Source organism: Corapipo altera, unplaced genomic scaffold (genome assembly GCF_003945725.1).
Source record: "Corapipo altera isolate COAL_440 unplaced genomic scaffold, ASM394572v1 2b, whole genome shotgun sequence".
NCBI classification, from domain to species: Eukaryota; Metazoa; Chordata; class Aves; order Passeriformes; family Pipridae; genus Corapipo; species Corapipo altera.
This window is the reverse complement of record NW_020884874.1, coordinates 17269512-17284056: the sequence shown is the minus strand read 5'-3', so window position 1 is coordinate 17284056 and position 14545 is coordinate 17269512. Positions and strand designations below refer to the sequence as shown.

General features: G+C 37.9%; 1 protein-coding gene across 15 annotated transcripts in view; it reads left to right on the top strand.

Annotated features, from left to right (window-relative positions):
- The window catches only part of PTPRK (protein tyrosine phosphatase, receptor type K), a 393103-nt gene that overhangs the window by 299491 nt on the left and 79067 nt on the right, over nucleotides 1-14545 (top strand). For all 15 annotated transcript variants that reach the window (XM_027633191.1, XM_027633178.1, XM_027633156.1 and 12 more), the window contains exons 9-11: nucleotides 9279-9388; nucleotides 10694-10895; nucleotides 13686-13791. In XM_027633191.1, coding sequence (XP_027488992.1) covers nucleotides 9279-9388; nucleotides 10694-10895; nucleotides 13686-13791 — 418 coding nt within the window. The remainder of the gene's footprint in view (nucleotides 1-9278; nucleotides 9389-10693; nucleotides 10896-13685; nucleotides 13792-14545) is intronic.

The window sequence follows — 14545 nt, the reverse complement described above, 5'->3', positions numbered from 1 at the left end:
GATGATGCACACAAGGCAGGTTTTGGTCTTAAGCTAGCACACCAGTGTGCTGTCACTGAACTTGTTTTGAATCAGCTTTGGTGTCACAAGTACTGTAGTGTAGAAGAAACCTCACCCAGTGAACAGAAGTTGCTAAGGTAAACTATTTCAAACAGATGTTGTTTTCATGGATGGACTAATACATTTTAAAAGGTACCTATATTTAGACGCACTGGTGGTAATAATGCTTGTGACCTGAAAATAGCCTCTTGTGAGCTTTTCTCTGTGAAACTGTTGGGAATAGAATGCAGATTTTAATTTTGAGTTACTGATTGACTTGAAACTCTTTGTCCATTTTGCCATGTATTTCAAAGTACATGGCATGCAGACAACATGCAATACTGAGGGATTCACACCTGTGTCTTTCCTTGAGCTCTCATAGCAATAGTGAACTAAATTCTGTAGTTGACTGCTTATGTGTATGATGTTAGTTCCATGTCTGAGTGATCAAATGTCTGAAACTTTTTTAAAAGACAGTTTGCAGCCTAAAGCAGAACTCAGACTAAGATGATGAGAGGAATAGTTATATATGTGATTCTGTGCCCCGCATTTCAGATGTGGTCAGGTGTAGCTTCATTGTCTTCATGATTTTTGCAGGTTCTGTAAAATAAGCATGAGGTTAATTATATCATGAAGGCATTATCAGTGATTCATTTAGGAGAAGGAAAATAAAGGAAGTAGAGTGTTGTCCTTTATTTTTGCAAATACCATTAATTAGAAATAGCCCCTGATTACATGATTATCTGAAATTGTGCACTTACATTATATAGTTTTCATAAATAGAAACTTTGAAAACTCCAGATGACAACAATTGATAATTAGTTTTTTGTTAGCTTTGCTATAGTGTGAGATTCTTTTCAGTGCCATTTTTTATAAGGTACTGCTAAACAAGCAAAAACTTTATAGACTGTTGGAGATAGAGATGCCTACACCATGTTTTCTTGTCATACTTACCCATGCTTCCAAGCTGTCCCTTTCTTCTCTTTAGGTGTTGTTGTTTTGTTTTAATCTTTCCCTTCATCTCTCTACATCGATCATCTCATCTCCTCTCTTCTGTCAGGACTTTTACAAATTTCTGAACTTCTGGAATTCCCTAAAAGCAGAGGAATTTGGACTTCTGTGAGGCTCCACTGTGCAGCAGGGTGGATCTCTTGTAGTCTTTCACAAAGGTTCACATTTGTGTAAGGCTGTGCAGCTGGGTTGTGGGTCTTTCAAAAATTGTCAGACCTGCTAGAGTGCTGAATGGTAACTTAGCCGCATATGGTACCAGGAGCAGAATTAACTCAAGAAACAATTAGTAGAAGAATGGGGTAAGAGTCACAATCTATGCTTCAGACCTTTGGAGCCATGACTGACAAATGAGGACAGTTTCATTAGCTTGTAATTCAATATCTGCAAGAAAGCAAAGCCCAGAAATATCTGATAGTCTGAAGGTAGGCTCTCTTTTGACCAGAGCTAGATCTTAATAATTGGTAGTTTAAGTATTTCTATGTAGCATGAAAAGCTAGAACTAATCTTAAAGTAAGTTATAGTATTTACAGAAAGCTGTATTCCATGTAAAAATAAAGCCCTTGAGAGAGACACTGGTAAACAAGTTGTGCAAAAAGAGAATGAAAACAAGGAAATTTTTGAGTGTTTTGGAGTGAAACATCTTTCACTTTGGGAAGAGAGCATTAGGGACACAGCATTATCTGTGCTATGACAGGGACCCACTGCTTCTCTTTGTTTCTATAGAAGATGGAAAACATTTGAAGAATTTGATAAAGGAAGTAGAGGAAGGCTCACACAACCTGCAGCTGCATCCATGCTGGGCAAAGATGATGTTTGGCATTTAGAAACAAAGTACAAAAACCAGCAGTGAATTTATCACTTAGCATGAATCAGCAGCGTGCACATGTTCTTGGAGCTGCCTGCTGACCAGAGCACTGCCAACTCAGAGGGACCCTTTGTCAAAGCAGTGGATCAATGGGATTAAACCAGATAAACGTTTCCTTAATTTTTAATTGGACACAGATACAAAAGGCAGTGGATTAACAGGAGCAGTGACATTAGCTCTGAGAGAACAACTATGGAGAAAGCAAATTGTGAAGCTCAAAGTGTTCGGTGGTGATTTTATAACCAGTAAGAGAGTGTGTCATCTAATAGTAGGCAAACAAATAATTGAAAAGAATCACTTTTAATAGGATAACTACACATTTTGGGGCTTAAAGTATGCCAAAGCTTTGGTCTGAGCCAAAGGACATGCTCATTGGACACAAATGCGGTCCCCTGATCTTTCAAAGACTGTGGATCATTCAGCTCCATGCAGAAATACCTAGAGCTACGATACCAACTGTCCAACCATTACTCATGCTAATCCTAATGGGGGAAAAATTGGCAAATGGTTGCAGTTAACAAAGAGAACCCCCCGACCAAGAGATAAAAGTTTCAATGTGAAGTTGTCCATAAATGTCACTGCTAAACATATTGACCTCAGTGCTTCATGTAAGAGAGAGACTAGTGACCTATGTGGCATAAGCAGTGACAAAATTTAGTGTCAGGGTAGTCAAATAAGGGAGGAATTTTTATGTCTATATTAAAGGGAACTTAAACTTAGTATAACCGACCTACTCTTGTTGAGTAAAAGGAGCCTGGGATAACTTGTTTGTGCTTCATCTTGAGAAAATAATCCCCTTTCCTTTTTTCAGAGGGTAGCTAAGTTTTGCTGTTGGCATATCAGTGACAGAGGAAAAGTGGTTGCAGAAGGACACATGAGCATTTCTTGAGAAAGACATCAGAAAAGCTGATCTGTGAGAAAGTAAAAAGAAACCCTAAATTATGAGCATGGATTTATTTGAAGTTTATGCTGAACAAACGACAAATGAAGTAAGCTTTTTTAAGGTACTGTGGAGACTAGAAATACTAGATAGGTTTTGTATTAATAGCTGAGGAAAAAATTGGCCCTGAAACACAGAATTATTTACCCTGGCTTAACCAAATTCCTACTTTCATTTCCTTTAGGTACCTATATTTGAAGCTTTTGTAGCTGAAAAAGTGATACTGCATATGAAGTTCTTTATTGACATTTTGTGTTTGACATAATGATGTTTGCAAATAGGCCAGAATTAGTGGCTGTTTCAGGAGTTTTTGCAATGAAATGAGGGCTTGTACCTGGCCCCACAAGTTTCTGTATTCCTAAGCCATGTGTTAGCTGAAAGCACTCTCCGAATATTGAATTACATACTTTCAGAAAGTTGTAAGGTCTGTGAGTATGTGAGATTATCTCACCCAGAAATGAAAAAATATTTCCAATTCCCAGAAATGAGGAGTACTGAAGTCAGCACTTGGTGTAAAAAAGCGTTAAATAAAATACTACATTAGGTACCTGAGCCCCTGAATTCAGCAAATCCAGAACTCGTGGGTTTGGATATTGGAAGAAGCTGGCCAAGGAAGTGGTGGAATCACCGTCCCTGGAGACGCCTCAGCACCAAGCTTCCATTACAGTTAGGGTTAGGGTTCAGAGAGCCAGAAAGCCTACGGCTTCAGGGGCACTGGGTCTGGAAAAGTAATACCAAGGAGACGTAATGCCAATGCAGGGCAACAACACTGCTGCCTCCACACCCTTTGGAATCTGGGCCATCCATGTTGATGGGCACCTCAGCCTCAGCACCAAGCTTCCATTAGGGTTTGGGTTAGAGTTCAGAGGTCCAGAAAACCTACAACTCCAGGGAAACTAGGGCTGGAGAAGGCATATCAAGAGGATCACGGCAGGGCACCAACATTGCTGCCTCCACACTTTTGTAATCTAGACCACCCATGGCAATAGGGACCTTACCCTTGATGACAAGCTCGGTTTAACATTAGGGTTCAGAGACTCAGCAAGCCTACAGCTCCAGGGACATTGGAGCTGGAAAAGACATTCCAAGTGGAGCACAGCAGGGCACCAACATTGCTGCCTTCACACCTATGTAATCTGGGCCACCCATCATGATGCGGACACCAGCCTCAGCAACAAGCTTCTAGTAGGGTTAGAGTTCATAGAGCTACAGAGCCTACAGCTCCAGGGACACTGGGGCTGGAAAAGGAATGCCAAGCAGAGCATGTGCACCAAAGGAGACTGTCAATATAAAATTACGTTTTTTCTCAATAGCTCTCAGTAGCATTTTGTTCTTCTCTGCAAATTGTCCAACTTGAGCAATTTCCGAAGAACTATTTTTTTTGTCACCACCTTTGGTGTAAATGCTCATACAGTGAGGACTAGTAATAGCAATTCTGGGTTTCTTTTTCCTTTTTAATATCTAAAATTTACTTCTGTTTAAACCTTAGTCCAAATTTGTAATAAAGTGTAAAGTAAAAATGGCAAATCCCTCAGAAAAAGCCAATGGGAAGGTGGACCATTTTAATTTCTTGTAACATTTAAACTGATTGTCACCATATCCTAAAAATGAGCATCTACCTTCAGGGAAAGCTGTAAGTTTGCTGCTGATATGCTATCCTTTTTGAATACAACAAAGGAATTTTTCCCGGCATAACCACACATATATCTGCACATAACTTTTACCACAGAGCATAGTAATACTCTGCAGGGCTTTCATGGAGTATAATAATAATAAAAATACTCTGTTTACATGCACTTTCATTATTTTGTAGCAGGAAAACTGAAGCAATATAAATTCATTTTTATAGTGGTTGGTGTCAGTTAATACATTGTTCTTCCAGAAGTAACGTATTGTAATATAAATTTCCCATTAAGTCAGTGTAGAACAACATTTAAGTGACACTATTTGTGAATAACAATTTATTTGTGACTGTAACATAATTTAATGCAAATATATTGCTCTAAAATTAGTTGATCCGATGTCAGATTGATGGTTTGTACCTTTATTACGCATGGTATTTATAGAAGTCCACCATCTCACATGCATATAGAAGAAAAGTTTATCAGCTATTCACTATGTGAACATATAGCTTCATTAAAAAGCTTTGGAGATGCATGTAAATCATGACAGAAGAGCTTGTGTTGTTTGCCCTGTAAAACCTTGCTGAGATTCCATTTGAATTTATTTCATGTTCCTTTTATATATATGTGCGGTTTATATCTGTAAACTTTTTATAGGATTTTTTTTCTTTGCTTAAGTTCCAAATCTCTTCTGAAACCCATGTAGTTAAACCCACCTAAATAATTTCACTTCTTCAGATATGTGTAAAGCCTGACTTGTTGGAAGTTTAGCATAGAATAATGATGGGAAGGAAAGTGTGTTTACTGTTGCTGTCACTGAGACATGGTGGGTTCACAGATGGAAAGCAGATGGAAAGAAAATCAATGGGGCCAGAATCTTTTTAAAGAGAGGGTGCAGAGGCCAAAAGCTCAGAGTCCAACTCTTTACTTATACTTTTTGAATTATTCAGATACCTAGCCAATGACAGAAAATGTTAATTAATATACTTCACCTTAATATACACTTGTAGTAGTCTTGAGTGTTTTGATTTAAATGTAAACTGCCTGTAAGTCCAAAGGGAAGAGTGAGAGCTTGTCTGGAAAGAAGAATGGGAGCTGAGAAGGCAGCAAAGAGGTGCTGTGGTGAGCGATGAGGCTTCTCAAGATGCTCACACAAGCCTGAAAAAAGTCTTTTGGGCTGTTTGTGAGGAGGTTTCTGAAAGCTATTATCAACACAAGAATGACATTTATCTGGCTGTTCTTTACCTGAGTCCTTGCTAAACATCATATAAACAGAAGACTCTTAACACTGTTTTGGAAAGATGAAGTTTAAGGTATTTCTGAAGTCTTTAGTCTTGCTGTAACTCACAGGGAATATACAGCAATGGCTGCCTACAAGGAGAAATGCAGTTTGAGTCTTCAAGGTAGTGTTACTGGCAGATTACCTTGCTGTTGTTCTTTTGTTTGTGGTTTTTGTTTGTTTGGGGAATTTTTTACTAATTTTGACCTTTTTAAAATTTCTCTTTGTAACTAATTCTGATCTGAGAACAAAGACATAAAACCACTAATGAGGATGCGTAAGAGCCCAGGACAAAGACGTAAAAACACTAATGAGGATGTGTAAGAGCACAGGACCGGAGCAACAAGCTCAACCAGGAGTTCTACTTTTAAAAGTATAAAAGGCTCAAAAAAATTTGCCCACCAAATATTTTGAAAAGCCCTTGGTCCTTTAATACCTTGAGGCAGCGTAAAGAGATGAGGCAGCACATATTTTCCAGGAGATGCTTTTACTGATAACTTTAGAAAATAAGGGAACTTGGCAAAAGTTTAAAAGGGTAGTGTACAACCAAAACAGAGTATTCCACAAACATATGACTTAGCACATGCTAACCCATACAACTTAGCAAAATTGAACCCATTCAGTCCCAAGTTACCCAAAATATTAAGAAAGGAGTTTAGGTGAAGGAGAAGAAGGACGAGTAAAGAAAAAGAGAGAAAAGAGATTAAGATAAGATCATAGCTACCACCAGAGAGTACTGTGCAAGTCAAGATGCCACAGAGCAGGTGGCAGGTCTCAAGCAAAGTGGTGGCCATGTGCTGCTGTTTTTACATGCTTTGGCCCTCTGTGGCCATCCCTCCCAGGTGTGACTTCCAGCCCGCTGGCCACTCTGGGGCTCCAGGGTGGGGTGAGGGGTGGTGCTCCCACTGTGTGAACCTAAGGCTGGGTTAGGGATTGCTGTGCGCTGTGCTCCTGGGCTGCCTTTGACTGACAGCTGATCCAGGGTCACCCCAGAGGTCTCCTAGGGGCTGACATGTGGGATACAGCATTACCTCACCTCTGTGAGATTCAACCTGTCTCTTCTCTCCACATGCACACACTTGAGTTGATTCCGACCCAATAATATAATAATCTTGTGTCTCACACAATGATAGGGCATTATTTTGACTAACCTGAAGATACTGTGTTCTTAAAGCAAATTCTCTTGCTCCTGCTTTTCTCTTTTCTCACTTCTCTTTACCCTTCTGGTAAAGCAGTGCAATTTAAAAGCATTTTTACTGTGGTCGAACTGAAAAATGGAAAGGAAAAAATAATTTTGGACTATTCAAATGTGTCCTTCAAACTATATTCCTTTTTCTAGGCACTTGAACTTTTATTTGCTTCTCTGTTTTAATTCCAGTTGAGCTCTCAAATAACTTGGGCTGATCCCAAGCTTCATTTTTATGAATTTGTGGGGATGGGTGAGGTTTGTGGTAATTACTGTTCTCTTTTTCTACGTACTCACCTTCTTTTACTTTCTGACCTTATTTTAACTGGGATTCCCAGCAAGCTGCTCATTGCTGTGCTAGGTTCTGTTCTTGTACCCTTCCCATACCAGCAAGAAGAGAAGTATGAAACTAACTGGGATCATGCAGTTCCAGTCACTTTAACATTGCTGCTGCTGCCTCAAGTATCAAATTTTATGTTGGAGGAGAAGAAAACACAGTCATGGGATGTGATGAGCCTAGAGGCATCTCCTGCTTTGGTGTTTGAACAGAAGGTGTAGGAGGCTTTATGCAACCCTCAGATGTAGAATCCTGCACTTATTTTCAACTGAATATGAAACTTTTTTTTTTTAGTATTTGGCATGTTTTTGAGCAATCTTTTTACCTCACATACTTTGATGTGCTTTAATGTCAAATTTCATATTCTGTGTAGGCCCTGGTGTGTATGCATGTTCTTTCCCAAACACAGATATACATGTGCACACACAGACATGTGAATGTGTCTTCCAAGGAAAATGTCATGTGCGTCAGGGTATATTCATACCTCTTTTGAGATGTAAGGAAAAACAGTAGAGCATTCCCATGAAAGTGTTACTTACAGCAGGTCTCTCAATGACATGAAGTGCATAGAGGGGCTGTCATGGCATGTCAGCCTTCATCCACTACCTAGTCTTATGGAGACACTGAAGCAAAGCACCAGCCTGTGATTTTAGTTAACTTCTCCTAAGACTTCATTTGACAGGTAGATAAACAGATTCTATGAAGGTCTCATCTGTTTACTTCTGGGCTTTTTTGACAGCATGAATTTATTATTAATGTGCCAAATTATGTTGTTTGTACCAAGGGTCAGACCATCATTTATAGCTTGCATGTAGACTGAAATAAATCCGACTGTTGGGACAGACCACTCACTCCTTTCTGCAGCTAACACACTGCCTGACACTTTCCTTGATCCAGTAGGTTTTAATTTATTTTTACTCTGTGCAAAACTTTAGTCTGCTTTGATAATGAATACCCAAGAAGGGGAGATAAATATATGTAAATAAGTTAAATATAAGTAACATTTTTGATTGAAAGACTGCAAATTTATGCAACTTTTTCTCTTTGGGGGGAGGAGGGTGTTTCTTTGTGGTTGAAATTTCTTCAGGCACTCTCTTATCTTCATCCCCTTCTTTCAGCATGTATTTGTTCAAATCTAGATGAGCTGCTGTGTTAAAAAGGAATCATATGTGTAGGCAAAAGTATCTTGTAAGCTGTAACGCAAGATAACTACGCGCTTCTGCCTGGTGTTGATGGGATTACCAGGTGCTGTGAATCACTTGGGCAAAGAGGCCTGAGGTGACATATCAGACTTGTTATTACACCAGGGATATTGGTTCCATTTAAAATAAGAAAGTAGGGTCATCTTAGTGCGGTTCAGTTCAAAGCTTTGAAAACATCTCTTATTGGAAAGATTTGAAGTAAGCAGTCTTGATCCTTCTACAGCATAAAGAGGTCAGTGGCTGAAAGAAGTGGCAGCTGAGCTGGTGTGTTTGCCCCATGTCCAACCCTCTGTTTAAATCAGGATTTCTTTTAAGACAACAAATCATAAGAAGGGGTGATTGAGAACTATTTTATAAGAATATCCCTCCTTTGGAAGAAGCTGTATAACAGAAACTCTTCCTTGCCTTTGATTTTTCTCTTTGAAAGAAATTTAAAACCATGTAGCCCTTGTCCTAAGATATGCTTATTACAGAGTTCAGTGATGTTTTCTGAAGTTGTAATCTGGCTTGAACTGTTTCCCCTGGCTATACTACAAGACAATTTGACTTTGTATGAAGTTCTGAAAACTGTATATGCAGATGATGTTAACGTTTCAACTTCATGCTCTCTGCACTGCAAATGACAAAAAACACTTTGAAGTGCTTTTTCATACTCTCTACCACTGCCTTTTGCATGCAATGAATATTAATAAAAATAGACCTGCGTTCACTTTTGATTTCAATAGGATGTTCTGTCATCTCTTTAGTTTTTTTGTCTCTTGAATTTCCTATTTTTAAAGGTTTTATTTTTTTTGTAGTGCCAGGCCCTATACCTGCCAAATCAGTGAAAGGAACTCCTTTTGAAGATAAGATTTTCCTCAACTGGAAGGAACCTGTGGATCCAAATGGCATCATTACTCAGTATGAGGTAATCATTAAACACCTAATAAGCACAGGTTGGGACTAGGGAGGTGCGTCAAGAGAGATGGCTGACAGTGGGGTTTTATGCTCTTGTAGGCAACTATTCAATGATATGCTCCTTTCATTTACAGAATACATGATTTTGTGTAGTGATTAGATATTCAAAATTTGTAATTATGATGCATATGTTGTTCGCTGTCCAGCCCTGTCAAGTGGCTTTGGCATGTGAGTATAAGTGCCTTAAAAATCTTGTATTGTTAATATACACTGTTCCAAAATCATAACAGCCATGATCTGTGAAATCTTCTTTGTTGGGAGAGAAGTTTATGTGAAAAGTAAGGTGGTTATTAAATTTGGAGCCATGTTTTTTTACCTTTGTTAGCTCTTCAGATATCACCCTTCAAGGAAATTTCCATGTATATTCTGTTTAAAGTATATTTAATATATGATCCTTCTGGGGACCTACACAGTTGGTTAGCAGGTAACACTAGCTGATTTGAGCAACAAACACTACGCTCTCCAGCACTCCTTTTTTAAAGGAACAGAAGGTATACTTTTGTTTACTAGTGAATTACTGGAAGGCAAATCAACTAAGCTAACAAAACCCTAAAAATATTTTGTTTATTTATTTATTGATGCTAAGAAAGTTCTTTAACCCAGGTGGGCAGCTAAACCCCACTCAACTGTTCACTCACTTCCCTGCAGTGGGATGGGGGTAGAATTGAAAAGAGCAAAAGTGCAAGCTTTTGTATTTTGATCACAAATCCAAAACACAACACCACATGAGCCATGATGAATAAAATTAATCTATCCCAGTCAAAACTAGTACATCAAGATATCATATCTAGCTTTAAAAATATTAGCTTGGTTTGAATAGCATATAAATATGATTATTAGAAGGGGAGAGGGAAAAGTATCACATGAAGTGAAAAATAAAGGGCATTAGTGAAAATGGAGAGGGTGGAGGGGTGTCCAAAATTTAATGTAATAGTGAAATTTTTCATACGTGAACTAATATCACAGAGAAAGAGAGATGAAGGGCACCTGCACAACCTTTCAAGTGAAGCAAAGTCTTCAGTAATACACATCAAGTCCTTACTGGTTTAGTGGTGGACTTATTAGTGTAGGATTAATGGAACTGATGATCTTAAAGATCTTTTCCAGCTTAAATGATTCTATGATTCTGTGGTATCCCCAAGGTAGACGGGTAGCTGTATGAGCATGTGTCTTTTGTTTCCACTCCAGCCAAGCTAACATAATCCCCTTGTGCCAAAACTTGTAACAGTTGTTACTAAAATAATGGTTTTCACAGGTCAGCTATAGCAGTATACAGTCGTTTGATCCTGCAGTTCCAGTTGCAGGACCTCCACAAACCGTGTCGAAGCTGTGGAACAGCACACACCACGTCTTCTCACATTTGCACCCCGGTACTACTTACCAGTTCTTTATACGTGCAAGCACTGTCAAAGGGTTTGGACCAGCAACTACAATCAATGTAACAACCAACATCTCAGGTAAAAAGCAAACAACAACATAAAATAAAAACAGTGAAGGAGAAAGAGGAAAATGTATTGTGAATATTTGACCGTGAAAATTTGTGAAATGCTAAAGAAAACCCCCCAGAAAATCCTACTGTGTTGTTAAATTATATTACTAAAAATGTTTTAGAGTGTGTTTGCCACACAGTAGTGTAAGTTCAGGGATAAATCATCCTTTTATGAGGTGGAAATTGCATAGCTGTAGTTGTTAACTGTTCAGGGTTTTTTTATGTAATCTAGTACTTTCATCTAAAGATTTTGAACTGCTGTATAAACCTTAACTAATTAAGCCTTCCAGCACTCCATAGGTCACTAAAAACTGTATTTGTTTTGCATATTAGTAAAGTCATATACAGAAAATTAACTAACTCTCTGAGGGTGTCACCACTTAGGAACATGCAGCTATAACATAATCAGGGCAGTTGGGACAAAGTGGGAACTTCTTTTGCCAGATTTATATAGCTCTGCTTCCTTGTGCCTTTATTCACTTATTTTACTGCACCAAGATTGACGTTATTTGTCTTAATAATGCACTGCAAATTCTAGAAGACAGTAATGTCAAATGGAATGCTTTAATATTTTTATTTTCTTAAATTTCATTGTTATTCTCACAAAATAAGATAGTGGCTTATGCATTTGATAGCAGAAAATAAGTCAATGCTATATTTAGAGAGACTGTTGATTTTGTGACATGGTGACTTCAGAGCTTGGCAGAGATCAAAGAAATCAGTCATTTAGAAATTTAAACAGCACAAAGCAGCTATTTTCCTTATTATCTGCCATAATGACACTTAGATTGTCCTTTAAAGGGAAGTTAATAATGTATCAGAATGCACCTATGATTTTTATGGGAAACTACTCATGTAGTCTCCTCACCCAGTTCCTGAAAACATGCACAAAAATCAAAATGCGAGAAAATTCAAGGCAGAACTCCTTGAATTATGTATCAAGTGAAATGCTGTAGTTGTCGTAGTTAAGTGGAACAGCTTGTTGAATTCCACCCCAACACATAACCACTAGCACTCCTCACTCCCCAGTCCCTTCAAAAGAACCCAACCAAGGCACCAAAAAACCCCAAATGATGTGTTCTGTTCTGTTTATGTAGCTGTTAGGTTGTTTTGAAGTCTGATATTTTACTCAAGTTGTTTTAAGGTCCTTATGATTCCTTACAACAATATCCTGTAGATATTTCAGTATTTCGAGAAATAAGTGCTTCAACATGTTTGGATTATTTAGGACTACAATGTGTTCAGGCTGCTTCAGATATGCCTTCTTTTTCCACACAGAAATTGGAGGAATTTTGTCCAGAATCCAGTATAGCACACTTTCTAGACACAGTATGGATCTGTTAGTTGGCAAGATGTGGTTTTTACTAGGGAAGCTTAAAGGCAGACTGTGAAATCCCTTGTATCTGAATTTCAACCTTTTTTTTTTTTCATCTTGCTTTATGCTGAAGTGTTGTCTAGTTTCGCTCTGCATAACTGATACTTTATATGAAGCAATGCATGTTCAGAAAATGCTAGCTTTAGTTTAGTGAGGAGTGGAATTATTCCTTTTAGTCAAGCTTACAAGTGGCTGCTGTGATTCTAGTGAACATGGTGTAAACAGTAATTTTAAAATTAACATTAAATAAACATTAATTCTATAAAAAAGCATTTCCTGAAATAAGAGCAGATTTTCTGTTCATCTAGGATCTGAGACTAATGAAGCAAGACTTTTAATCTTTCAGTGCTCTTCTATCAATTGATATATTTTTGTAAAATTATTATGATTTAAGTGATTGACAACCTGCTAGAAAACATTGTTTTGTGAAATTTCATTTTGAAATGTACCAGCATCATTAATGATTTTATAACAATACAGCCACATATGAAAAACCCCCATACAGATAGTTTTCAAACTTGTGAAAAATTAGGAATGAATGAAATCTATTTCTATTTCTATTTCTATTAGCAATGAATAGAAATTTATTGTTTTCTGATACACAGAAAATCCTATTTCTTTCCTTGCACCAAGGCTGAAGTCAGTAACAGTATTAGCAGGGAGGACTGTAACAGGCAGTAGATTAAAGTTGGATAGTTGAAGTAACCACCACCAACAACCATCCAACCCACAAAAAATATTGCTACCTTGAGGCCTGGCAAACTGCCTCTACTTTGGATGTTGATTTTGTTTTTTTCATAGTGGTTCAGAAGCTGTTTAATGAGCAGCTTGTCCATACATTGTTAAGAATGGGCATGGGAAGAGATTCCTCCGTCCAGTTCTAGTCCACCAACACATGTCTATGCAAGCCCAATTTTCCTGCACTCGGGTTGGTATTGGCATTGTCTCCAATGACATTCAGGAGGAAATGTGAAAGGTTCTTAAATTGTCGGAGGAGGAAAAAGAGACATGGTAGAGGTTGGGTCTTTGACATGATGACTGTAGTTATTTGTAGGGTAGAAAGCATGATGCCAAAATGCTTTGTTTGTAGTTTTAGAGTTTCTTGGCAGTCACTTCCTCTGTCCTTCTTTAATAAACCTGTTTAAGTTCATAGGTGTTGTGATTTGAGGGGAAGCAGCTAGGGATGGGGTTACGGGTTGGTGAAGTCCCATTCATGCTGTAGTAAAAGACCGTGCCTGACTTGAAAAATCATTTAAAAATACTCATATTGCTGATAAAGATTCTGGCTTTGTACTATATTGCACAGACACATTCTCATGGAAATTCAAAATGTTATCACTGATTTCTTTCTTGTTCTTTTCCTTCCCACTCGACATTAATCAGCTCCCACTTTACCGGACTATGAAGGAGTCGATGCATCTCTCAACGAAACTGCTACTACAATAACTGTACTCTTGAGACCAGCACAGGCCAAAGGTGCACCTATCAGGTAAAAAAAAAAAAAAAATTAAAAAATAAAGAAGAGTTTGGTTTTTAGTTGCATATATGCTGTCTCACAGCACATAAAGCTGTATATTTCAGAGTGATATTTATTTAACATTACTATTGTTTTTCTTACCTGTACTGAGCTTGCCAACTGAGATGTGTAATTAAAAGAAACTCTTGGTTTGGCAGGGTTTTTTGGAATCATTCAGCTATCTGTCCTGTTTGATTTAGGTTCCCCAGGACCACCTTCTAACCACTATAATTTCATTTTACTTTCTCACAGTGTCTCTGAAATATGAGGTTGAAAGGTGTTTGTCAGAAAATAGATTTGAAAATAACACTTCCTCTCCATTGCTTCAAATCATCTAGTCTGTAGCATATATGTATGATTGGAAAATTGGAAATTGGAAACTCAAGGGAAATGCTAAAATAATAGTGATGAATACAAACTAGTTGACCTTTTTCTTCTGACAGTGCTTTTTACTAGGAATCATGTTGCAAGCTATTAAATTTTACTTGGCGTGTCCCATAATCATATTAAAATGTTTCATTTATGTTAACTTTGAAGGGTCTTTCTGCTCTCTGTTGAGAGATAATTTAATTCTGTTTGCAAAGATTAGTCCATATCCTTCTCTTTACTTCTTCTTGTTAGTGTAAAAATTTTGTGATAATATTTGATTCCATTTGTGTTTTACTGATGTGGCTGCATCAGCAATATTCAGGGGCAGGGTTGACTAATTGGGGGTTAATTAGCTGCT